Raw genomic sequence first — 25533 nt, forward strand, 5'->3', positions numbered from 1 at the left:
CAAGCTCCTCCAACCTACTCCCCCAGCCCTCAGCGGCCTCAAAACCCTACCTACCCACCCAGCCCCAAGAGTTCCAGGTAAAGCCCTAAAGCAAGCACCCCTGTGCCTGCACATTAACCACAACCTCACAGAGGCATTCTTCCAAGGTCATTCTCTTTACTTTTGAATTCAGAGAGGTTCAAGTATAGAGGAGTTTATGTATGCAGTGCTAACTTTATACATACGCTTACATGTATTCATTTATTTTTAATAGCTTAGTTTGAGTATCTTTAAAAGTAGAACAGATACTAAAGTGATAACTTAAATAGACATTGTGAAGTGGAGGGATGCTGATGACTCAACGCTGAGTACAAAAAGGAAGTTGTAGAACAAACAGACAGTGTGATCCAAAACTGTTTATATAAAGGTCTGTGACACCAACTGCCTGTATATCCTTAACAAGTCATTTCACCCATCTGGGCCACAGCTTACTCAATTTTAAAATGAGGAGACTGGACCACATCATTTCTAAGGAATTTCTAGCTTTAAAATTCTCTGATTTCAAATGCTCAAGAATTTGCTCATTCCACGAATTACTGAGTGCTTTTTCATGTGCCGGACACTGACCCAGACTCTAAGTATATGTTAGTGAACAAAATAGACAAAGGCCCTGCTGTCCTGGAGTTCACATTCTGTTGGGAGTTGGGATAGTGAGACAATAAACAATTAAACAAGTCAGCATATGATACATCAGTAGGTAATAAGTACAATGAGGAAACATAAAGCAGGAGGGGGGATTAGGGGGCCGTGGGAGAGTGGAGTTATACTGAATGATCAAGGAGACCTCACTGATAAGGTGACATTTGAGTCAAGACCATGATGGAGCGTGATGTGGAGATCTGTAAGAAAGAACATTCCAGAAACAGGAACTAACATAAGCCCTGGGCAGAAGTATAATTGGTGTGTTCATTGAACCAAGGAAGAGCAGTAGATGAGGTTAGAGAGGCAGTGAGGAGCAAGATCATGTAGCTCCTTGTAGAACATTGCAAAGGCTTTAGCTTTACTCTTAATCGCAAGGGGCTATTGCATGGCTTTGAGCAGAGAAGTGACAGATACAACAGACATTTTTGAAAGATCACTTTGGCTGTTGTGGTGTCAACAGAGTGTAGGGTGGCAAGGGTGAGTGTAGGGAAACCAATCAGGAAGCTATTGCAGTAACCCAAGTGAGAGATGATGGTAGCTTGGACCAAGGTGCCAATGGTAGAGTACTGAGAAGGGGTCAGATTGCTGGATTCATTTTGAAAGTAGAAGCAGGATTCACTGAGTTTTGTATATTTGAGGAGCCTCTGTCTAGGGTCTATGAAAACAGTGTGAGTGTTTGCTGTGAGTCCTTGCGGAGCCTTGACCTTCAGGAACTCGGTGAGTGTGGGGCCTGTTGGAATTTAACTCTGGAGACCACAGGTCCTTCTTTTCCCTGGAGACTAAAGGGTGGTTGGAGGCTCCTTAGCCCAGGATGCTGTCAGATAGCGGTTGGGGGAGGAGAAAATGTAGGGCCTGAAGAGATGTTGCTGTTACACCATAGGATGAGGGGTCATTTGTCTTGAGGGGCCTGGCTCCATCTTACTTTGTAATTCCTCCAGTCTCCCTTAGAGCTTCAAAGGTCTGTCTGCACGGAAAAATACAGCCCCGTGTCCACTGCAAACAGGAGTGCCATCACCAGGCAGAAGGTGATTTGATACCAAGGTGGAAAGACGAATAGAGCTGCCGGAGAGGCACAGGGATGAGAAGATTGACAAGTGTTAAGGCAGAAATTTGGAATACACAGTCAGGGCCCTGTTGGGGAGCCTTTGTGAAGTCACCCAAGCCAGGAGCTAAGGCCAAGGCCAAGCACAGACAGGTAGCCCAGGAAGTCTTCATAGGAGCTCTTCATCTCTCTGCCTTCCCAAATAAAGCTCTGGATCAGCACTACCCAAAGGGTGACCTTGGACACATCTGTCCTAAGGGACATTAGTAGAAGTTATAGAGGAAAAAGGTTTTGTGGTCACCTAGGTTTGGCAAATGCCTCATAAAACTTACTTTAAAAGTTTTTTTTACAATAGGACTTCTGGACATCGTTAATGTGCATTATGAAGATGAAAGGACAGGAACAGAATATGCAGCATGTTCTGCATTAATTTGGCCACAGAATTGTTCATTCTGAAAAGCCTCTCAAAGAGTCATGTGACTGGGGAACAGCTTTTGGGAAACATTGAACTAGGGCATCCACAGACCACATCAACAGATGGTCACTCGCCACCTCCTATGAGCCCAGGATGGGTGGTATTCACTGACCAGTGCTAGTCTGGCATAAATAGCTTATGATGCCTCCTGAAAGGGCATGATATGGATTTCACAATGCGCAATTTCTCAAGAACAGATGGAAGCCCAGTTCTTTGCATGTGCAGAGAGACTCTCATGCCAACATGGCTGCCCCCAGCTTACCTTTGAGCCTAGGCTGAGAGTGTTAGTAGGGAGGCACGAGAAGCCTCAGAATCCCAGAGACAAGAGGGACATATGACAAAGTGGAGTGGTTTGAATGAGGTGGAAAAGAGGAAGGGTGATTTTGTCTGGTGGACGGATTTAGGGGGATGACTCTGTCTCCTGAGAGTTAAAACTTCAAGTGAATGACACCCCTTTCTATAATCCCCGAGGAATGAGCTGGAACAGAGCTACACATCCACACAGCAATCAGGTCAAGCTAGGACTTTAAGGGTTCCTGTTGACATCAATGAGGCCCACTCAGGAGAAGACAGGTACTGAGGTCCAAAAAAGATCAGTAGTCCTCTCCCTACCCATCCTTCCAAGGCCGGAAGCCCCTTGAACAGCCTCAGTTCTCACCTTGGACAGTGATGTTGACATGCTGTGACGCGTGCAGCATTTCCCCTATAACTCCCGTGCAGTGGTACTCGCCACTGTGACTGAGGTTTGCTTGTCTGATGGAGAAGCTGGAATTCAGATGAGAAAATGTCTGATCTTTTCCATTCTGGTAGAATGTGACCTTGTACAGAGGCGTGCTTCTCCAGCTGTGGCACCTCAGGTGGATGGGCTCCCCCTCCCGGAACACCAGGCGAGTGGTCTGGAGCAGCAACCAGTCTGAAAGACAAAACATGGGAAGGAAAAGTTCTAAGGCTGGATACCAAGGCCCTTGGAGCCTCATGCTTGGGGCTACATTACTCATTTCAGTCTTTTGAAAAGATGTGGAGCAGAGGGATTGAAGATGCTTCATGGCAGGTGTGAGCATTCTCTTACAGGCAAATATGGCATTATCTGTAGGATCTCTGAATGACAGTTTTCAGAAGTTCCAAAGATGAATGGCAGGAATAGAACTCCCTGGCCCAGGGGTGTGGGGTGATTTTGAGACATTAAAAACACTATACTGGAGCAAGGAAATGAGGGCATTTCAGTAACAGTAGAGGTTGCTGAACAGCACCTGACACCCTCAGTTTGTGTGGATACAGCATTTGTGGTCTGGGGATTCCTAATTTAATGGCAACTTTTCCACAAGTCTTGGGAAGTGAGGGTGTTGAACCATTCTCCATATTAGCAGCAAAATGGAGCTTTAAAAATGCCTCACCCACCCTGAATGGAATTTCCATCCACAAAAGAAATGAAAATGTGTGACCTTGTGAATTCAGTATTCACTTGTGACTTTGAACAAGAAGAGCATGAAACGAAGCTTTTTAACTTAAAATCACTTCTTCCTCCCTGCTTACAAACGTTCCCACTCCGAACTACCCGCCTACTTCGTTGATGGCAGCGTAATCAGATTCCAGAGTTTGGCTACCTTGGAGGACAAGTCTATAAAGAATGTTTCAAACCCACACATCTATGGACAGCTAATTTTCATCAAGGGAGCCAAGAACATAAAATGGAGAAAGGAAAGTCTCTTCAATAAATGATGTTGGGAGAACAGGACAGGCACATGCAAAAAAAGGAAAGTAGACCATTATCTTACACCATACAGAAAAATGAACTCAAAATGGATTAAGGCATGAATGTAAGACCCAAAACCGAGAAACTTCTAGAAGAAAACATAGGCAGTACGTTGTTCAACATCGGTCTTAGCAACTTATCTTCAAGCACCATGTCTGACTGGGCAAGGGAAACAATAGAAAAAATAAAGAAATGGGACTACATCAAACTGAAAACCTTCTGCATAGCAAAGGAAACCATCAGCAAAATGAAAAGTCAGCCTAACAATTAGGAGAAGATATTTCTAAACCATATGTCTGCTAAGGTGTTAATCTCCAAAATATATAAAGAACTCATACATCTCAACAACAAAAAAACTAACAACCCAATTAAAAAATGGGCAAAAGACCTAAACAGACATTTCTCGAAAGAAGATATACAGATTGCCAACAGGCTCATGAAAAGATGTTCAACATCATTGACTATCAGAGAAATACAAATCAAAACAATGAGATATCACCTCACGCCCTGTCAGCATGGCTATAACTAACAACACAGGAAACAACAAGTGTTGGAGAGGATGTGGAGAGAAGGGAAGTCTCGTACACTGCTGGTGGGAGTGCAAACTGGGGCAGCCACTATGGAAAACAGTATGGAAATTCCTCAAAAAATTAAGAATAGAACTACCATACTATCCAGCTAGTCCACTGCTGGGTATTCAAAGAACGTGAAAACACAAATGTGTAAAGATACATGCACCCCTGTGTTCACTGCAGCATTGTTCACAATAGCCAAGACTTGGAAGCAAGCTAAGTTCCCATCAAGGGGTGAATGGATAAGGACGATGTGCTATATACACTCAACGGAATACTACTCATCTATAAGAAACGATGAAATCCAGCCATATGTGACAACATGGAGGGAAGTTGAGGGTACTATGCTAAGCGAAATAAGTCAGAGGGAAAAGATCAAATACCATACGATCTCACTCATAAGTAGAAGATGAAAACAACAACAAATAAATACATAGAGACTGAGGTTGGATTGGTGGTCACCAGAGGGGAAGAGGGAGGGAGGAGGGCGAAAGAGATGATTAGGCACATGTGTGTGGTGATGGATTGTAATTAGTCTTTGGGTGGTGAACATAATGTAATCTATACAGAAATAGAAGTATAAAGATGTACACCTGAACTTCATATAATGTTATAAACTAATGTTACTGCAATAAAAAAAAGAATGTTTCAATAAACTTCCTAGAGAAGAAGATCAAATTGCTCGCTTTATTATAATAATAAATTTTAGATTTGGTATATCGTATTTAAATGAAAACTCATTTAAGAAAACAGTATCCTGTATACAAAAGGCAAGGACTGTTGTTGAGACAACATGAGTCAGAAATCTGAAGTCAGGGTTCTGATTTGTCTCCACCATTTACTTCTGGGCTGTTAGGTCTCATGGGCTTAATTTCTTTGTACCATGGAGGATGGGACTAGGTGGTTTCCCTCTAAGAAATTTTCGGATCTAAGTTTTCCTAAACATATATTTAAACATTTTTGTAGGACAACTCAGAAGTAAAACCAGCTGTTTCTGAGGTGGCAATGCACAAAGAGAAGAGATGCGTAGCTGTGGTCAAGTTTTTGAGGTTGAGTCAATATTTATTTCCCTTTCCATTGAGCACCATCAACAGAAAGTGACTCCACCTCCAGGATCTCTGGCACAGGGACCTTAAAGGACTACAAAAAATATCCTCCTCCCAATGGTAAACATAAAACACTGAAAGCTTACATGTGACCATCTTCAGGGTTTATACACCAAGGGGCAGTTGAAGTCAATTACAGTATAAATTGCTCATATTCTCAGACATGGGGGGTGGTAATACAGTGTCTAGGAGCATTTTTCTACAGAAACTATTAAACTGAACACTGTCAGATATATACATAAACCTAGGTACCATCATGTGACTTCTTTAATTAAAACCATCTAATGAATTCTCATCTCATTCAGGAATAAAATTTAAAGTCATCATACCAGACTAACAGCTTCCACATGATCTACCCCTGCCCGTCCTCCTGCCCTCTGACCTCATCTTCCAGATTCCATAGCTCCCTCTGGCCTCCTGCACCCTGGGCAGAACAACCTACTCACGCCTGCCAGGCACGCTCCCAGCTTAGGGCCTTTGTAGTTTGGTTACCTTCAAGCCCTGAGTTTTACCACACTGCCATGAGAGTAGAATGGTTTTAGGGAGCAGAAATTTCCTTCTGCTTCTCTCACCCCCGGCTGCTTGTTTGTGGCTTTGTAGCCTTCCTACTCAATCAGGACTGAGGCCAAACAGCATAACGTATTCTCAGGACTCTCTTAGGAACTTCCACCCAATTAGTCCTCGGGTGATGAACATAATGTAATCTGTTACATTACCAAACACACCAAGCAAAGGGCGTTGGTGAAAAGGGAAATGAGAGGGCAAAAACTACTTCAAACAACTCACAGCGATGCTTCTCAGTAAACAAGCCACCCCCGTTTCTTAAAAACGTCTGCCATGTCAACAGATATCATCTCTCCTTGTCCTCCCAGATACTCCCCGGACCTTCATCCACTGACCAGAAGCCACATCCAGATGCACAGGGTCGCTGAGGCTGGTCTGGCCTGTCTGGCACTTGTAGTCTCCGCTGTCGTTGTGTGTGGCCTTAAAGCTGTAGCTGGGCTGGACTTGGGTTGTGATGGAGCTCCCATTATGGAACCATTGGGTGTAGTCGTTCCCAGGGGTGTGGGCCCCCTGGCACTTCAGAGTCACGGTATCCTCCCGGAACACATTGATCCACGGGGGCTCAAGGCTCACCACAGCCTTTGGGAGATTTGCTGAGGGGCAGAGAATAGGAAGGGATGAGAATAAGTAACCTTGGAGGGACCATGGATTCCAAAGGAGTTCACAGGGGAGACCAGGGGCCAAAGAGTCTCCCCTTTATTGTAGACCCAATTAAAGATCTGTGTACTTGTAGCAGCCTCATTCCCTTTAGGTCTTTGGTGGATCCAGTGGGAATCCTACCAAGAATCAAATCCCAGGTCCCACGAAAATGGGGGAACCACCCATGCTGAACCCAAGCCTGGTTCTAGGTGGAACAGATATTTCCCTACATGGTAAATATAGCCTCACATTGTGAGAAAATAGTGCCATAAACCCAAGGAAACAAAGAGCAAACTCACCAGCTCGCCCGCGTGCAGGAGCTGTGAAAGAGAAGAGAGTGGATCAGTGTAGAGCAGGAGAAGATGAGGAGAGCAAATGTAGTTGTAGGTGTGTGGAGAGGGGCAAGGGGAGGCCATCTTGGGCTCCTTCTTTCCCCAGGGCCCGTCTCAAGAGCCTGTTTCTAGTTACTCTATTTCCAGTTTCCAGTACTCTTATAAGAGTACTCATTTCTCATGTCCTCCTCATCTCATCCCTGTCTCTCCACATGGCTACAAAGAAAACATGAATGTGTGGTGCAGGGACTGTGAAAGTACCTCTGAATTCTGACCTTAGGACCAGTGGAATGATAAGAATTCAGGGTTCTCTCTCGCCTTTCAATCTGTCCCCGGCGTCCAGGGCCCAGGCCTGCTCCTCACCACACTGATCCCTGGAGTCCTCATAGAAGTGACTGAAATTACCCTATTCCAGAATGACCCTCACTCACCCAGCAGCAGCAAAACTGTCAGTGGTTGAAGCAGCCACAGGCTACCAGGATGTACATTCAGAAATGTCCGGATCTCCCTACTCATCCCAGAAATGGGCTTGAGTCCAGTGGGGTTTAGGAGATGAACTTAGAGAAGAGGAAGGAAATTGCTTCATCCTCTCAAACGGGCTCATTCGTCACCAGACTCCATTTTTGCACATCAATCAGTAACAAATCGAACTAGAAGCTGAGTCTGCTTTACAGACAAATCTCTCTTTCCTATATTACCTTGTTTTGTCCTTGTGAAACCCTAGGTAGCGTTCCTCTGCTGGTGAGGAAATTGATGAGGGAAACACCAGGAAGCAGAACCAAGAATGGAGCCCTTGTCTTGAGTTCTCAGTTCTCAGGTGCCCTTCCCACCACACTCCCTGTGCTGCCTCTCTGGCTGGTGTACAGAAAGTTTTAAATAAATTTCAACCCAGACAAGATAAAGAAGCCTATTTAAATCTGCAACCACTGAGAATTAATGCTAAACGACAACAACAAAATGGAGTAGTTATCTTCCGGAAATACTCAACCCAAGGAAGTCTCTAAGTACACCACAGGCAAGACTGTCGTTCCTTCACCTGCGCTTCACCCCCGGCCCTCCTAACAGAAAAGAAAGTTTTCACGCGCAAGAAATAATTTTGGTAAGAAAGCCGTGAAGTTATTTCAAATGTTATATATTCTGTGCATGTGGCTGTGTAGTATGCCTGGGTTCAGCAACATGATAAAATGGTCACAGTGGGTAAAAGTCAGTCTAAGGAGGCAACAATGGCAAAAATAGACAAATGGAATTACATCAAACTGATAAACTTCTGCACCTCAGTCAACAGAGTGAAAAGATAACCTATGGGATGGGATAAAATATTTGCAAGTCATATACCTGATAAGAGGTTAATGTCCCAAATACATAAAGAACTTCTACAACTCAACAACAAACACAAAAACAAACAACCCAATTTAAAAATGGGCAAAAGACTTAAACAGGCATTTCTCCAAAGAAGATATACAAATAGCAAACAAGTGTATGAAAACATACTGACCATCACTAATCATTAAAGAAATGCAAATCAAAACCACAATGAGATATCACCTCACACGCATTAGGATGGCACTATAGCAAAACCGAAAACACCAGAAAATAATAAGTGTTGGCGAAGATGTAGAGAAATTGGAACCCTTGTAGACTGCTGTTTGGAATGTAAAATGGTGCAGTTGTTATGGAAATCTGTATGGAGGTTTATCAAATAATTAAAAATAGAATTGCCACATGATTCAGCAATTCCACTTCTGGGTATATATCCAAAAGAATCCAAAGCAAGATCTTGAAGAGATATTTGCAAGCTCATGTTAATTGCAGCGTTATTCACAGTCACCAACAGATAGAAGCAACCCATGTGTCCAGTGACAGAGGAATGGATCAACAAAATGTGGTATATACATACAAGGAATGGAATACTATTCAGCCTTGAAAAAAATCCTGCCATGTGCTACAACATGGATGACACTGAGGACATTATGCTAAGTGAAATAAGCCAGTTACAAAAAAGTCAAATACTGTATATGAAGTATCTAAAGTAGTCAAACTGATAGAAACAGAAAATAGAATGGTGGTTGCCAGTGGCTGGAGGAGGTGGAAATGGGGAGCTATTGTTGGATAGGTACAAAGTTTTAATTTTTCAAGGTAAAAAGTTCTAAAGATCTGTTGTACAGCAATGACAATAGACTTAACACTACTGAACTGTACACTTAAAAATGGTTAAGATGGTAAATTATTTTTTATGTTTTTTTTACCATAGTTAAAAAATATATTTTTTCAAGTCAGACTATGAGATCTTGGACAAGGTCCTTAAATGTTTAATGCTTCAGTTTCCTCTTCTGTAAAATGGACACTGTCTGGTGTCTAATAAATGTTCAAATAAAAGTAGCTTTGTATTTTTATGAGTATTACCAAGGTTTTTAACATTTGAATTTTTCTTGAAGGATTGATTCTTTATTGTCAAAGTCCTTATGGTTAAAATCTCATCAAGAAGGAACTGGAAGGGGGGCCGGCCCCATGGCCTAGTGGTTAAGTTTGGCGTGCTCCGCTTTGGCGGCCTGGACCCGGTTCCTGGGCGCTGACCTACACCACTCATCAGCGGTCATGCTCTGGCGGTGACCCACATACAAAACAGAGGAAGATTCGCACAGATGTTAGCTCTAAAAAAAAAACGAAGAGACTGGAAGGGATGTAAGGTAACTTTTGGAGGTCATGGATGTGTTTATTACCTTGATTATGATGATGGTATTATGGGTGTATGCTTATGTCCAAACGCAACCAATTGCATACATTAAATATGCACAGTTTTTTACATATCAATTATATCTCAGTAAAGCTATAAAAAAGTATATATAACACAAAAATAGGAAGAAGAAGGCATTGGAGTAGTTTGCCCCCAACAGGAGCCAAACTACAGGGATTACCTACAACCAGCGATGCAGCCTGCCGGAGAAGAGGGGAGAAAGTTGCAGCTTCTCCTGGCTGGTTCTAGGGGCCGTGGGTTGCGGCAGAAGCCAGTGAAGGCCTAACTTCCCAAGAGAACAAGTTCTCCCCCTGTTGGCTGAAGACAGCCGGCCTGAGTCCGGCGGCTCGGGAAAAGCTGAAAGTATGTTACCGTGCGAATAGAGCCGTGGTCTCCAAGCCGGGAGTTTAAATAGTTATTTTTTTTGTCTCAACATTTTTTTGTCTTGAAACATAAAAGCAGTATTTTCGCAATTGTCACAGATGGGCGGCCTGATTCTGGTTGCGGAATGAAGCTAGGGACAGCGATGAGAGAGCCCCGGGAAGTACTGTTTGTGGGTCTCATTGGTGGTTCAGCGGTAGGGTTCCCACCTGACACCCTACAGGCCTGGGTTCGATTATTAGCCTAATGTTGCCTGATCTTTTCCTTCCAAATAGTCATTTTAATTTTTTTTTTTTTCTACTGCAGCACTTACAACACTGAAGTAAATGAAACAGTTAGCTGAAGGCTAGGTTCTTTTGATTTGGTTCCCCATCCTCTACGAAGTCGCTTTCTTGAAGGGAGACGAGACCTGGCGCTGTGGCGGGCGGACTCGGGGGTGATCTCGCCGCCCCACCCTGGAGAAAACCCAGCACACGGGGAAGGAGGATGCAGATGAACTGTGGTGGAATGTCGCTCCTGTTGTCGATGCCTATCGCTCATATTCCCGAGGAGCATGGTACCCAAAGGCAGATTGGAAAGCACTGTGTGCGTTTTCCTCTGAGGCCAGGGCTCAGGTGGGGTGTAAACTCCTGCAGGCCACAGGCCATCCCATGCTCTGAGAGCCTGAGGGCGAAGGGAGTCCATTGGTCAGCAAAGCCACCCTAGTTCCCGTCAGTCCTGCGGCCTTACGAATTGAATCTTAGCCGTGTCTCACTTTCTTTAATCCAGAACAACCTATTGGAGTTTTCTAGTGTTTCTACTTGGCGTGGACTTCTACTGAGAAGCCAAAAGGAGGAGGCTTTTCGGAGACCTGGGGGTGCAAATGGAGGAAAGAGGAGCCTCCTGTCTCCCCGCTGACAGGGGGGATACTCACCGCTGTACTAACGAGGATGGTATCTATGGGGAACGTCATACTTTCTAACGTTAAACTTTAGTAGTGTATTGTATGTAATATATTGTTATTTGCCTCCTTCAAAGGAAACTAATTTTTAAAAAGAGAAACTAAAAACCCTTGCTTGGTAAGTGGCTCTTTTCACCTCTAATGGCTCAGAATCCTTTGGAAAGTTCTTGGGGCCTTTGAAGAGGGAGGAGGGAGTCAGGATGCAGAGGTCAGTCCCCCTTCTGGACTGGATTTCTTGTTCAACCCTCTCCCAGTGTGCCAGTGAGAAAGAGCTGGCAAAGTCTTCTGGGACAGAGATCCAACTATGCTGGGAAGGTGATCAGTCTCAGGAAAAAAGGGAATGTTTGAAGAAGTGTGCAATGAGTAACTTCCACAGTGGAAAATCAAACCATCTTCAAAAAGAAGGAACCTATTTCATAACTCCAGGAGGAAGAGAAGCTTCAGCTCTAAACTCATTCACTCTCAGAGTCTAGGCCTGGATGTGAGAGTCCAGACATTTTGGCCAAGAACCTGCAAGAGAAGAGTCCTCACCTCTGAAGGGAAAAGGCGGCCTGGCCTGGGGTCTGTGCCCTGGTCTGTTGGGGGACTGCCTTGTCCAAGCTCCTCCAACCTTCTCTCCCAGCCCTCAGCGGCCTCCACACCCCACCTACCCACCCAGCCCCAAGAGTTCCAGGTAAAGCCCTAAAGCAAGCACCCCTGTGCCTGCACATTACCCACAGCATCACACAGGCATTCTTCCAAGGTCATTCTCTTTACTTTTGAATTCAGAGAGGTTCAAGTATAGAGGAGTTTATGTATGCAGTGCTAACTTTATACATACGCTTACATGTATCCATTTATGTTTAGTAGCTTAGTTTGAGTATCTTTAAAAGTAGAACAGATACTAAAGTGATAACTTAAATAGACATTTTGAAGTGGAGGGATGCTGATGACTCAACACTGAGTACAAAAAGCAAGTTGTAGAACAAACATACAGTGTGATCCAAAACAGTTTATATAAAGGTCTGTGACACCAACTGCCTGTATATCCTTAACAAGTCATTTCACCCATCTGGGCCACAGCTTACTCAGTTTTAAAATGAGGAGACTGGACCACATCATTTCTAAGGACTTTCTAGCTTTAAAATTCTCTGATTTCAAATGCTCAAGAATTTGCTCATTCCACGAATTACTGAGTGCTTTTTCATGTGCCGGACACTGACCCAGACTCTAAGCATACGTTAGTGAACAAAATAGACAAAGGCCCTGCTGTCCTGGAGCTCACATTCTGATGGGAGTTGGGATAGTGAGACAATAAACAATTAAACAAGTCAGCATATGATACATCAGTAGGTAATAAGTACAATGAGGAAAGATAAAACAGGAGAGGGGGATTAGGGGGCCGTGGGAGAGTGGAGTTATACTGAATGATCAAGGAGACCTCACTGATAAGGTGACATTTGAGTCAAGACCATGATGGAGCGTGATGTGGAGATCTGTAAGAAAGAACATTCCAGAAACAGGAACTAACATAAGCCCTGGGCAGAAGTATAATTGGTGTGTTCATTGAAGCAAGGAAGAGCAGTAGATGAGGTCAGAGAGGCAGTGAGGAGCAAGATCATGTAGTTCCTTGTAGAACATTGCAAAGGCTTTAGCTTTACTCTTAATCGCAAGGGGCTATTGCATGGCTTTGAGCACAGAAGTGACAGATACAACACACATTTTTGAAAGACCACTTTGGCTGTTGTGGTGACAACAGAGTGTAGGGTGGCAAGGGTGAGTGTAGGGAAACCAATCAGGAAGCTATTGCAGTAACCCAAGTGAGAGATGATGGTAGCTTGGACCAAGGTGCCAATAGTAGAGTACTGAGAAGGGGTCAGATTGCTGGATTCATTTTGAAAGTAGAAGCAGGATTCACTGAGTTTTGTATATTTGAGGAGCCTCTGTCTAGGGTCTATGAAAACAGTGTGAGTGTTTGCTGTGAGTCCTTGTAGAGCCTTGACCTTCAGGAACTCGGTGAGTGTGGGGCCTGTTGGAATTTAACTCTGGAGACCACAGGTCCTTCTTTTCCCTGGAGACTAAAGGGTGGTTGGAGGCTCCTTAGCCCAGGATGCTGTCAGATAGCGGTTGGGGGAGGAGAAAATGTAGGGCCTGAAGAGATGTTGCTGTTACACCATAGGATGAGGGGTCATTTGTCTTGAGGGGCCTGGCTCCATCTTACTTTGTAATTCCTCCAGTCTCCCTTAGAGCTTCAAAGGTCTGTCTGCACGGAAAAATACAGCCCCGTGTCCACTGCAAACAGGAGTGCCATCACCAGGCAGAAGGTGATTTGATACCAAGGTGGAAAGACGAATAGAGCTGCCGGAGAGGCACAGGGATGAGAAGATTGACAAGTGTTAAGGCAGAAATTTGGAATACACAGTCAGGGCCCTGTTGGGGAGCCTTTGTGAAGTCACCCAAGCCAGGAGCTAAGGCCAAGGCCAAGCGCAGACAGGTAGCCCAGGAAGTCTTCATAGGATCTTTTCATCTCTCTGCCTTCCCAAATAAAGCTCTGGATGAGCATTTCCCAAAGTGTGACCTTGGACACATCTGTTCTAAGGGACATTAGTAGAAGTTATAGAGGAAAAAGGTTTTGTGGTCACCTAGGTTTGGCAAATGCCTCATAAATCTTACTTTAAAAGTTTTGTTTACAATAGGCCTTCTGGAAATCATTAATGTGCATTATGATTATGAAAGGAGAGGAACAGAATATGCAGCATGTTCTGCATTAATTTGGCCACAGATTTGTTCATTTTGAAAAGCCTCTCAAAGAGTCATGTGACTGGGGAACAGCCTTTGGGAAACATTGAACTAGGGCATCCACAGACCACATCAACAGATGGTCACTCGCCACCTCCTATGAGCCCAGGATGGGTGGTATTCACTGACCAGTGCTAGTCTGGCATAAATAGCTTATGATGCCTCCTGAAAGGGCATGATATGGATTTCACAACGCGCAATTTCTCAAGAACAGATGGAAGCCTAGTTCTTTGCATGAGCAGAGAGACTCTCATGCCAACATGGCTGCCCCCAGCTTACGTTTGAGGCTAGGCTGAGAGTGTTAGTAGGGAGGCACGAGAAGCCTCAGAATCCTAGAGACAAGAGGGACATATGACAAAGTGGAGTGGTTTGAATGAGGTGGAAAAGAGGAAGGGTGGTTATGTCTGGTGGACCGATTTGGGGGGATGACTCTGTCTCCTGAGAGTTAAAACTTCAAGTGAATGACACCCCTTTCTATAATCCCCGAGGAATGAGCTGGAACAGAGCTACACATCCACACAGCAATCAGGTCAAGCTAGGACTTTAAGGGTTCCTGTTGACATCAATGAGGCCCACTCAGGAGAAGACAGGTACTGAAGTCCAAAAAAGATCAGTAATCCTCTCCCTACCCATCCTTCCAAGGCCGGAAGCCCCTTGAACAGCCTCGGTTCTCACCTTGGACAGTGATGTTGACATGCTGTGACGTGTGCAGCGTTTCCCCTATAACTCCCGTGCAGTGGTACTCGCCACTGTGACTGAGTTTTGCTTGTCTGATGGAGAAGCTGGAATTCAGATGAGAAAATGTCTGGTGTTTTCCATTCTGGTAGAATGTGACCTTGTACAGAGGCGTGCTTCTCCAGCTGTGGCACCTCAGGTGGATGGGCTCCCCCTCCCGGAACACCAGGCGAGTGGTCTGGAGCAGCAACCAGTCTGAAAGACACAACATGGGAAGGAAAAGTTCTAAGGCTGAATATCAAGGCCCTTGGAGCCTCATGCTTGGGGCTACATTGCTCATTTGAGTACTTTTGAAAAGATGTGGAGCAGAGGAATTGAAGATGCTTCATGGCAGGTGTGAGCATTCTCTTACAGGCAAACTATGGCATTATCTGTGGGACCTCTGAAGGACAGTTTTCAGAAGTTCCCAAGATGAATGGCAGGAATAGAACTCCCTGGCCCAGGGGTGTGGGGTGATTTTGAGACATTAAAAACACTATACTGGAGCAAGGAAAAGAGGGCATTTCAGTAACAGTAGAGGTTGCTGAACAGCACCTGAAACCCTCAGTTTGTGTGGATACAGCATTTGTGGTCTGGGGATTCCTAATTTAATGGCAACTTTTCCACAACTTTTGGGAAGTGAGGGTGGAGAGCCATTCTCCATATTAGCAACAAAATGGAGCTTTAATAACGCCTCACCCACCCTGAATGGAATTTCCATCCACATAAGAAATGAAAATGTGTGACCTTGTGAATTCAGTATTCACTTGTGACTTTGAACAAGAAGAGCATGAAACGAAGCTTTTTAACTTAAAATCACTTCTTCCTCCCTGCTTACAAACGTTCCCACTCCCAACTACCCGCTCACTTCATTGATGGCAGGGTAATCAGATTCCAGAGTTTGGCTACCTTGGAGGACAAGTCTATAAAGAATGTTTCAAACCCACACATCTACGGACAGCTAATTTTCATCAAGGGAGCCAAGAACATAAAATGGAGAAAGGAAAGTCTCTTCAATAAATGATGTTGGGAGAACAGGACAGGCACATGCAAAAAAAGGAAAGTAGACCATTATCTTACACCATACAGAAAAATGAACTCAAAATGGATTAAGGCATGAATGTAAGACCCAAAACCGAGAAACTTCTAGAAGAAAACATAGGCAGTACGTTGTTCAACATCGGTCTTAGCAACTTATCTTCAAGCACCATGTCTGACTGGGCAAGGGAAACAATAGAAAAAATAAAGAAATGGGACTACATCAAACTCAAAATCTTCTGCACAGCAAAGAAAACCATCAATGAAATGAAAAGTCAGCCCAACAATTAGGAGAAGATATTTCTAAAGCATATGTCTGAAAGGGGTTAATCACCAAAATGTATAAGAACTCATACATCTCAACAACAAAAAAACTAACAACCCCATTAAAAAATGGGCAAAAGACCTGAACAGACATTTCTCCAATAAAGATATACAGATGGCCAACAGGCTCATGAAAAGATGTTCAACATCATTGACTATCATAGAAATACAAATCAAAACAATGAGATATCACCTCACGCCCTGTCAGCATGGCTATAACTAACAACACAGGAAACAACAAGTGTTGGAGAGGATGTGGAGAGAAGGGAAGTCTCATACACTGCTGGTGGGAGTGCAAACTGGGGCAGCCACTATGGAAAACAGTATGGAAATTCCTCAAAAAATTGAGAATAGAACTACCATACTATCCAGCTATTCCACTGCTGGGTATTCAAAGAACGTGAAAACACAAATGTGTAAAGATACATGCACCCCTGTGTTCACTGCAGCATTGTTCACAATAGCCAAGACTTGGAAGCAACCTAAGTCCCCATCAAGGGGCGAATGGATAAGGACGATGTGCTATATATACTCAACAGAATACTACTCATCTATAAGAAACGATGAAATCCAGCCATATGTGACAACATGGAGGGACGTTGAGGGTACTATGCTAAGCGAAATAAGTCAGAGGGAAAAGGTCAAATACCATATGATCTCACTCATAAGTAGAAGATGAAAACAACAACAAATAAACACATAGAGACTGTGGTTGGATTGGTGTTTACCAGAGGGGAAGAGGGAGGGAGGAGGGCGAAAGAGATGATTAGGCACATGTGTGTGATGACAGATTGTAATTAGTCTTTGGGTGGTGAACATAATGTAATCTATACAGAAATAGAAGTATAAAGATGTACACCTGCACTTTATATAATGTTATAAACTAATGTTACTGCAATAAAAAAAAGAATGTTTCAATAAACTTTCTAGAGAAGAAGATCAAATTGCTCGCTTTATTATAATAATAAATTTTAGATTTGGTATATCGTATTTAAATGAACACTCATTTAAGAAAACAGTATCCTGTATACAAAAGGCAAGGTACTGTTGTTGAGACAACATGAGACAGAAATCTGAAGTCAGGGTACTGATTTTGGCTCCACCATTTACTTCCGGGCTGTTAGGTCTCATGGGCTTCATTTCTTTGTACCACGGAGGATGGGACTAGGTGGTTTCCCTCTAAGGAATTTTCAGATCTAAGTTTTCTTAAACGTATATTTTAACATTTTTGTAGGACAACTCAGAAGTAAAACCAGCTGTTTCTGAGGTGGCAATGCACAAAGAGAAGAGATGCGTAGCTGTGGTCAAGTTTTTGAGGTTGAGTCAATATTTATTTCCCTTTCCATTGAGCACCATCAACAGAAAGTGACTCCACCTCCAGGATCTCTGGCACAGGGACCTTAAAAGACTATAAAAAATATCATCCTCCCAATGGTAAACATAAAACACTGAAAGCTTACATGTGACCATCTTCAGGGTTTGTGACCAAGGTGCAGTTGAAGTCAATTACAGTATAAATTGCTCATATTCTCAGACATGGGGGTCGAGTAATACAGTGTCTAGGAGCATTTTTCTACAGAATCTATTCAACTGAACACTGTCAGATATATACATAAACCTAGGTACCATCATGTGACTTCTTTAATTAAAACCATCTAATGAATTCTCATCTCATTCAGGAATAAAATTTAAAGTCATCATACCAGACTAACAGCTTCCACATGATCTACCCCTGCCCGTCCTCCTGCCCTCTGACCTCATCTTCCAGATTCCATAGCTCCCTCTGGCCTCCTGCACCCTGGGCAGAACAACCTCCTCATGCCTGCCAGGCACGCGCCCAGCTTAGGGCCTTTGTAGTTTGGTTACCTTCAAGCCCTGAGTTTCACCACACTGCCATGAGAGTAGAATGGTTTACGGGGCAGAAATTTCCTTCTACTTCTCTCACCCCCAGCTGCTTGTTTGTGGCTTTGTAGCCTTCCTACTCAATCAGGACTGAGGCCAAACAGCATAACATATTCTGAGGACTCTCTTAGGAACTTCCACCCAATTAGTCCTCGGGTGATGAACACAATGTAATCTGTTACATTACCAAACACACCAAGCAAAGGGCGTTGGTGAAAAGGGAAATGAGAGGGCAAAAACTACTTCAAACAACTCACAGCGATGCTTCTCAGTAAACAAGCCACCCCCGTTTCTTAAAAACGTCTGCCATGTCAACAGTTATCATCTCTCCTTGTCCTCCCAGATCCTCCCCGGACCTTCATCCACTGACCAGAAGCCACATCCAGATGCACAGGGTCGCTGAGGCTGGTCTGGCCCGTCTGGCACTTGTAGTCTCCACTGTCGTTGTGTGTGGCCTTAAAGCTGTAGCTGGGCTGGACTTGGGTTGTGATGGAGCTCCCATTATGGAACCATTGGGTGTAGTCGTTCCCAGGGGTGTGAGCCCCCTGGCACTTCAGAGTCACGGTATCCTCCCGGAGCACATTGATCCACGGGGGCTCAAGGCTCACCACAGCCTTTGGGAGATTTGCTGAGGGGCAGAGAATAGAAAGGGATGGGAATAAGTAACCTTGGAGGGACCATGGTTTCCAAAAGAGTTCACAGGAGACAGCAGGGGCCTGAGAGTCTCCCCTTTATTGTAGAATCAATTAAAGATCTGTGTACTTGTAGCAGCCTCATTCCCTTTAGGTCTTTGGTGGATCCAGTGGGAATCCTACCAAGAATCAAATCCCAGGTCCCACGAAAATGGGGGAACCACCCATGCTGAACCCAAGCCTGGTTCTAGGTGGAACAGATATTTCCCCACATGGTAAATATAGCCTCACATTGTAAGAAAATAATGCCATAAACCCAAGGAAACAAAGAGCAAACTCACCAGCTCGCCCGCGTGCAGAAGCTGTGAAAGAGAAGAGAGTGGATCAGTGTAGAGCAGGAGAAGATGAGGAGAGCAAATGTAGTTGTAGGTGTGTGGAGAAGGGCAAGGGGAGGCCATCTTGGGCTCCTTCTTTCCCCAGGGCCCGTCTCAAGAGCCTGTTTCTAGTTACTCTATTTCCAGTTTACAGTACTCTTATAAGAGTACTCATTTCTCATGTCCTCCTCATCTCATCCCTGTCTCTCCACATGGCTACAAAGAAAACATGAATGTGTGGTGCAGGGACTGTGAAAGTACCTCTGAATTCTGACCTTAGGAACCAGAGGAATGGTAAGAATTCAGGGTTCTCTCTCGCCTTTCAATCTGTCCCCGGCGTCCAGGGCCCAGGCCTGCTCCTCACCACACTGATCCCCGGAGTCCTCATAGATGTGACTGAAATTAGCCTATTCCAGAATGACCCTCACTCACCCAGCAGCAGCAAAACTGTCAGTGGTTGAAGCAGCCACAGGCTACCAGGATGTACATTCAGAAATGTCTGGATCTCCATAGTCATCCCAGAACTGGGCTTGAGTCCAGTGGGGTTTAGGAGATGAACTTAGAGAAGAGGAAGGAAATTGCTTCATCCTCTCAAACGGTCTCATCTGTCAGCAGACTCCATTTCTGCGCATCAATCAGTAACAAATCGAACTAGAAGCTGAGTCTGCTTTACAGACAAATCTCTCTTTCCTATATTACCTTGTTTTGTCCTTGTGAAACCCTAGGTAGTGTTCTTCTGCTGGTGAGGAAATTGATGAGGGAAACACCAGGAAGCAGAACTGAGAATGGAGCCCTTGTCTTGAGTTCTCAGCTCTCAGGGGCCCTTCCCACCACACTCCCTGTGCTGCCTCTCTGGCTGGTGTACAGAAAGTTTTAAATAAATTTCAACCCAGACAAGATAAAGAAGCCTATTTAAATCTGCAACCACTAAGAATTATTGCTAAACAACCACAACAAAATGGAGTAGTTATCTTCCGGAAATACTCAACCCAAGGAAGTCTCTAAGTACACCACAGACAAGACTGTCGTCCCTTCACCTGCCCTTCACCCCCGGCCCTCCTAACAGAAAAGAAAGTTTTCACGCGCAAGAAATAATTTAGGTAAGAAAGCCGTGAAGTTATTTCAAATGTTATATATTCTGTGCAGGTGGCTGTGTAGTATGCCTGGGTTCAGCAACATGATAAAATGGTCACAGTGGTTAAAAGTCAGTCTAAGGAGGCCACAATGGCAAAAATAGACAAATGGAATTACATCAAACTGAAAAACTTCTGCACCTCAGTCAACAGACTGAAAAGATAACCTATGGGATGGGATAAAATATTTGCAAGTCATATACCTGATAAGAGGTTAATATCCCAAATACATAAAGAACTTCTACAACTCAACAAGAAACACAAAAACAAAGAACCCAATTTAAAAATGGGCAAAAGACTTAAACAGTCATTTCTCCAGAGAAGATATAGAAATAGCGAACAAACCTATGAAAAGATACTGACCATCACTAATCATTAAAGAAATGCAAATCAAAACCACAATGAGATATTACCTCACGCTCATTAGGATGGCAAAATAGCAAAACTGAAAGCACCAGATAATAATAAGTGTTGGCAAAGATGTAGAGAAATTGGAACCCTTGTAGACTGCTGTTGGGAATGTAAAATGGTGCAGCTGTTATGGAAATCTGTATGGAAGTTTATCAAATAATTAAAAATAGAATTGCCACATGATTCAGCAATTCCACTTCTGGGTATATATCCAAAAGAATCTAAAGCAAGATCTTGAAGAGATATTTGCACGCTCATGTTCATTGCAGCATTATTCACAATCACCAACAGATAGATGCAACCGGCGTGTCCAGTGACAGATGAATGGATCAACAAAATGTGGTATATACATACAACGAATGGAATACTATTCAGCCTTTAAAACAATCCTGCCACGTGCTACAACATGGATGACCCTGAGGACATTATGAGAAGTGAAATAAGCCAGTCACCAAAAAGTCAAATACTGTATATGAAGTATCTAAAGTAGTCAAACTGACAGAAACAGAAAATAGAATGGTGGTTGCCAGTGGGGGCGGGAGATGGAAATGGGGAGCTGTTGTTGGATAGGTACAAAGTTTTATTTTTTCAAGATAAAAAATTCTAAAGATCTGTTGTACAGCAATGACAATAGACGTAACACTACTGAACTGTACACTTAAAAATGGTTAAGATGGTAAATTATTTTTTATGTTTTTTTTTTGTTACCATAGTTAAAAAAAATATTTTTTAAAGTCAGACTATGAGATCTTGGACAAGGTCCTTAAATTGTCAAAGCTTCAGTTTCCTCTTCTGAAAATGGACACTGTCTGGTATCTAATAAATGTTAAATAAAAGTAGCTTTATATTTTTATGAGTATTACCAAGGTTTTTAACATTCGAATTTTTCTTGAAGGATTAATTCTTTATTGTCAAAGTCTTTATGGTTAAAATCTCGTCAAGAAGGCACTGGAAGGGGTGCCGGCCCCATGGCCTAGTGGTTAAGTTTGGCATGCTCCTCTTTGGCGGCCTGGTTCCTGGGCGCTGACCTACACCACTCATCACCTGTCATGCTCTGGCGTAGACCCACATACGAAATAGAGGAATATGCGCACAGATGTTAGCTCTTAAACAGAAAAAGAAGAGACTGGAAGGGACGTAAGGAAACTTTTGGACGTCATGGATATGTTTATTACCTTGATTCTGATGATGTTATCACGGGTGTATGCTTATATCCAAACGTAAGCAATTGCATACATTAAATATGCACAGTTTTTTATATATCAATTATATCTCAGTAAAGCTATAAAAAAGTATATATAACACAAAAATAGGAAGAAGAAGGCACTGGAGTAGTTTGCCCCCAGCAGGAGCCAAAGATACAGGGATTACCTACAACCAGCCATGCAGCCTGCCGGAGAAGAGGGGACAAGAGCCTGGGGAAGACGGTGGCGCCCTGCTACTTTCCATGTGCAAAGGACAGAAAATCAAAATAGATTACCCTCTTTTTCAGAACATATTCTCCCACTGAAATTTTCTCCCATTGAAATTGTAAGCATGAAGCTCTGGGCTGTTTCAACGTGGAAGCAGGCATTTCCTTTCACTTCCATAATGTAACGCCCCAGCACTCTTTAGGGATCCTGGGAAAATCACATTACCAGGACATCCGTTGCTGGCTTATGTTCTCAAAGGGCAGTTCATCTTTTTCTGTCCTTTCATTAACAAGGTCTCCTCCTTGAGATGATTGGGGCATTGGCAACCATATTAATTGATAATGCCAAGCCATTTCTAGACAAGACCACTCTTGCTTTGTTATTTATAGGATTTCCTTCCTCTGTAAGTTTCTGTTTTGGCTCAAAGAGGGAGGAAGTCGACAATTAGGATTTTATTAAGTTACTTTTCAGGTTTGGTTCAGTTCGGTTAAGCACGTAAGAAGGATTTACCACTGAAGTAGGGCTCAAGAGGTGCTATGGAATAATGAAAAGGAAACACAAACTGTGTAAACAGCCTAAATGAGAAGCAATGGAAAATTGTGAAATCATGCTACTTTATACTACACACTCCCTCCTCCACTCCCAGGAGATGGTTGTAAGTGCATATACAGAAGAATTTTTATAGAACATAAACATTCTTGTATAGAATATAAAAGAATTCGCTATTCAGCCTCAGGTAGAACTTTGAAAGTATGTGTGTGTTGAACTTAATGTTTAAGTGTGTGATGGGCAGAGGAAAGGCAAGTGTGATGGTTAATTTCCACATGGGCAGGCATCATTCAATCCTTTGAGGGCAGAATAGACCAAAAGGGCAGAGGAAGGGCAAATTCCAGCTCTCTCTCTGCTTCAGCTGACACAACTATTTTCTCCTGCCCTCAGACATCAGAGCTCCTGGCTCTCGGGCTTTCAGACTCAGGTGGGCACTTACACCAGTAGGCCTGGGATTCTCAGGCCTTCGGATTCTAACTGAATAACACGACCAGCTTTCCTGGTTCTCCAGCTTTTTGACAGCAGATCTTGGGACTTCTCGACCTCCATAACGGCATGAGCCAATTTGTATCATAAATCTCCCCTTCTATATATCTACATATATCCTATTGGTTCTGTTTCCCTGAAAAAAACCCTAATACAGCAAATAAAAGCTGGCAACTCTCTGCTCATAAGTGAGAAATGAATGATAATTTTGGGTCACCCAAAGAACAACATCCCTAGAGGGTGCTGTTTTTGAGGCCTTGAGAAACAAGGGAAAATCTAAACTGGAAGTGATATTGTCTTACATCTCCGAAGATCAGAAAAGCTCTTTTTTGATACTAAAGTAGATAGAAAACTATAGCTACAGACTTCCTAGCAAAAAGGAGTTCCAGAGAACCACAGCTTGATACCTGAGAGAAATTGGATATTAAGGAGTCCTGGAAAATTAAACACGCAAAGACTTTTGAGCAATCAGTAGTAAATCTTCCAAAACTTCAGCTCCAGCCTGGCCATGCCCCTAACTCTGCTTTCACCCCCATACACGGATATTTCACCTCTCCCACATCACCCAGCATCTGACCCTGGACATACCCCCTCGTTTTGGCTTGTTACTACCCACACTGTGCTGAGAGTGCAGCATGGTCTCGCCCCACTGTGCAGTAGAGACAGGAAAGAAATTGCAATTCAGACTTCAAGAAGGGAAGAAAAAGGAGCTTTTGAGGAGGAAATCTAAGAAGGAAAATATAACCTTACCCTCAGAACCCATTAAAAATTTAAACGGCACATCAAAAGCCAATAGATGGATATTTGCCCCTTCTAGAGAGAAGTAGGGAAATGTGCAAATACAGACAGCCACAGGTAGGAGCCAGTGAATTTGACCTAAAAGAGTACGATGACTCCTCAAATGTACCAGGAGAGGCCGAGGTTTCTTGCTTTCTTCTTTTTTTATTTTATTGTGTGTGTGTGTGTTTCTCTTAGGAAATGAAGTCAATGTAATCCATAAAGAATCCATGAATATTAGTTGTTTCTTCAGGCTTCAGTGACAGGCTTTGTAGAAGAATGGCTCTTGAGAAGAATGTGCAGAAAATAAAAGAATTTGCTATTCAGTCTGATGTAGAATTTTGAAAGTATATGTGTGTTGAACTTAATGTTTAAGTGTGTGATGGGCAGAGGAAGAGGGATCCATTCCTTCCAGAAGATCCAGGGCCTTCATGTACACATATCTCTTGATATCTTCTTCTGTATCTCAGATTAGATTTGACAGAACTGTGTCTACCCCAGACTTGGGGTTTTAACAACGCCTTCTGTATGATTTCCTGGCCACCTACCCCGACACATTTATCAGAACTTATAGAAATTCTATTCAGCATTCCAGTTTCAGGAGCAGCATTTTTGTGGTGCTAAGGAGGACTTGAAGCTCTTTATGCAAGATCTACAACAGTTCGAGGATTAAGACTACTTGTGAACAAGGTCAAGAATAGAGGTGGTGTGACTCACAAAAATATAGATGCAAAACCTTCCTCCCTCTCAGGAAGGAGTTCATGAACAGGCAAGGAACTCTCTCTGAGGTAGGAGAGCTGAAACGTGTCTGAGCATGATTGTTTGTCCATGGGAAAGAGTATATTTTTTCATTATAAATTGCACACCATTATTTTTCCCATGATTATACATTTTTCTGACTCATTAGAATGGCAAAGTACAAAAAAAGCCTCAGAGGCCTGTCCTCAGATATAACTGTGAGTATTGCCTGGGAAAAAGCCTCAGAGCAACCACACGACAGATTTTCATTCATTCATCAAATATTTATTAGGTGCTTACTATGTGCTAGACTCTTCTAGACACCTGAGACACATTCATCAATAAAACTGACAAAATCCCTGAATTCAGGGATTTTCCCCTCTGTTGGATAGAGATATAAAATAAAAAGCAAACCTATTAAATAAGTAGAGTATATAGCATCATATAAGGGGTATGGGGGAAAAAAGAGCAAGGGAAGGGGATTTGAAGTTGGGGGTGGATTGCAATTTTACATATGGTGAGAAGGTGACATTTGTGCAAAGATTTGAAAGATGAGAGGAACTGGGCTAGTGCATATCTAGCAAAAGAACATTCCAAACAGATGGAACAGTCAGGCAGGGGATCTGTTAAAAGACAAACTGAGGCATGTTAAACATTTTAAGAGTTTATCTGAACAAAAATCGATTTGAATGAGGCAGTATCCAATCTAGCAGACAGAAAGGAGCTCCAAGGTGCTGTACAAAATGAAAGACTTTTGAAGCCAGAAGGAGCAGGCACAAGGAAGTTATACCAGGCAAAGAAGCAGATTGGTAAAGCAATGTTACTTTCATTTAGGGGACGACAGAGGTCTATCAGGCAAATTACCTAACAAGAGCTGATCAAGTGATTCCTGACTGACTGGTTTAAGATTCCATTTCTGAAAGAGCCAAAACTGTAATTAAGACTCGGTTTAGTGACGAGGAGCTTAGCACAAGCAACTCCATTTTGGGCCTGTTGTCTTGTTTTTTAACAGATTGAAACTGCTTTAGGTCTGGAATGTTCAAGGA

The 25533-nt window shown here is 43.2% G+C and overlaps 2 protein-coding genes across 2 annotated transcripts in view; both read right to left on the minus strand.

Annotated features, from left to right (window-relative positions):
* The window catches only part of LOC101393362 (uncharacterized), a 34419-nt gene extending 26721 nt beyond the window's left edge, over positions 1-7698 (minus strand). Inside the window, exons 1-4 of the mRNA XM_087440273.1 lie at positions 7596-7698; positions 7132-7152; positions 6529-6786; positions 2857-3111 (exon numbers count right to left, since the gene is read on the minus strand). Of these exons, the coding sequence (XP_087296399.1) occupies positions 2857-3111; positions 6529-6786; positions 7132-7152; positions 7596-7680 (619 nt within the window). The 5' untranslated portion in view covers positions 7681-7698. The remainder of the gene's footprint in view (positions 1-2856; positions 3112-6528; positions 6787-7131; positions 7153-7595) is intronic.
* A 4251-nt stretch (positions 7699-11949) lies between these two features.
* FCGR2A (Fc gamma receptor IIa) lies at positions 11950-19583 on the minus strand. The gene is given in 5 exon segments (XM_087440279.1): positions 11950-13564; positions 14672-14927; positions 18346-18603; positions 18949-18969; positions 19414-19583. Coding segments are annotated over 5 exon segments (798 nt in total). The 5' UTR covers positions 19499-19583; the 3' UTR covers positions 11950-13386.
* Between the last annotated feature and the right edge of the window lie 5950 nt (positions 19584-25533).

This window comes from Ceratotherium simum, chromosome 2, assembly GCF_057802395.1.
Source record: "Ceratotherium simum simum isolate JZ-2026a chromosome 2, ASM5780239v1, whole genome shotgun sequence".
NCBI classification, from domain to species: domain Eukaryota; kingdom Metazoa; phylum Chordata; class Mammalia; order Perissodactyla; family Rhinocerotidae; genus Ceratotherium; species Ceratotherium simum.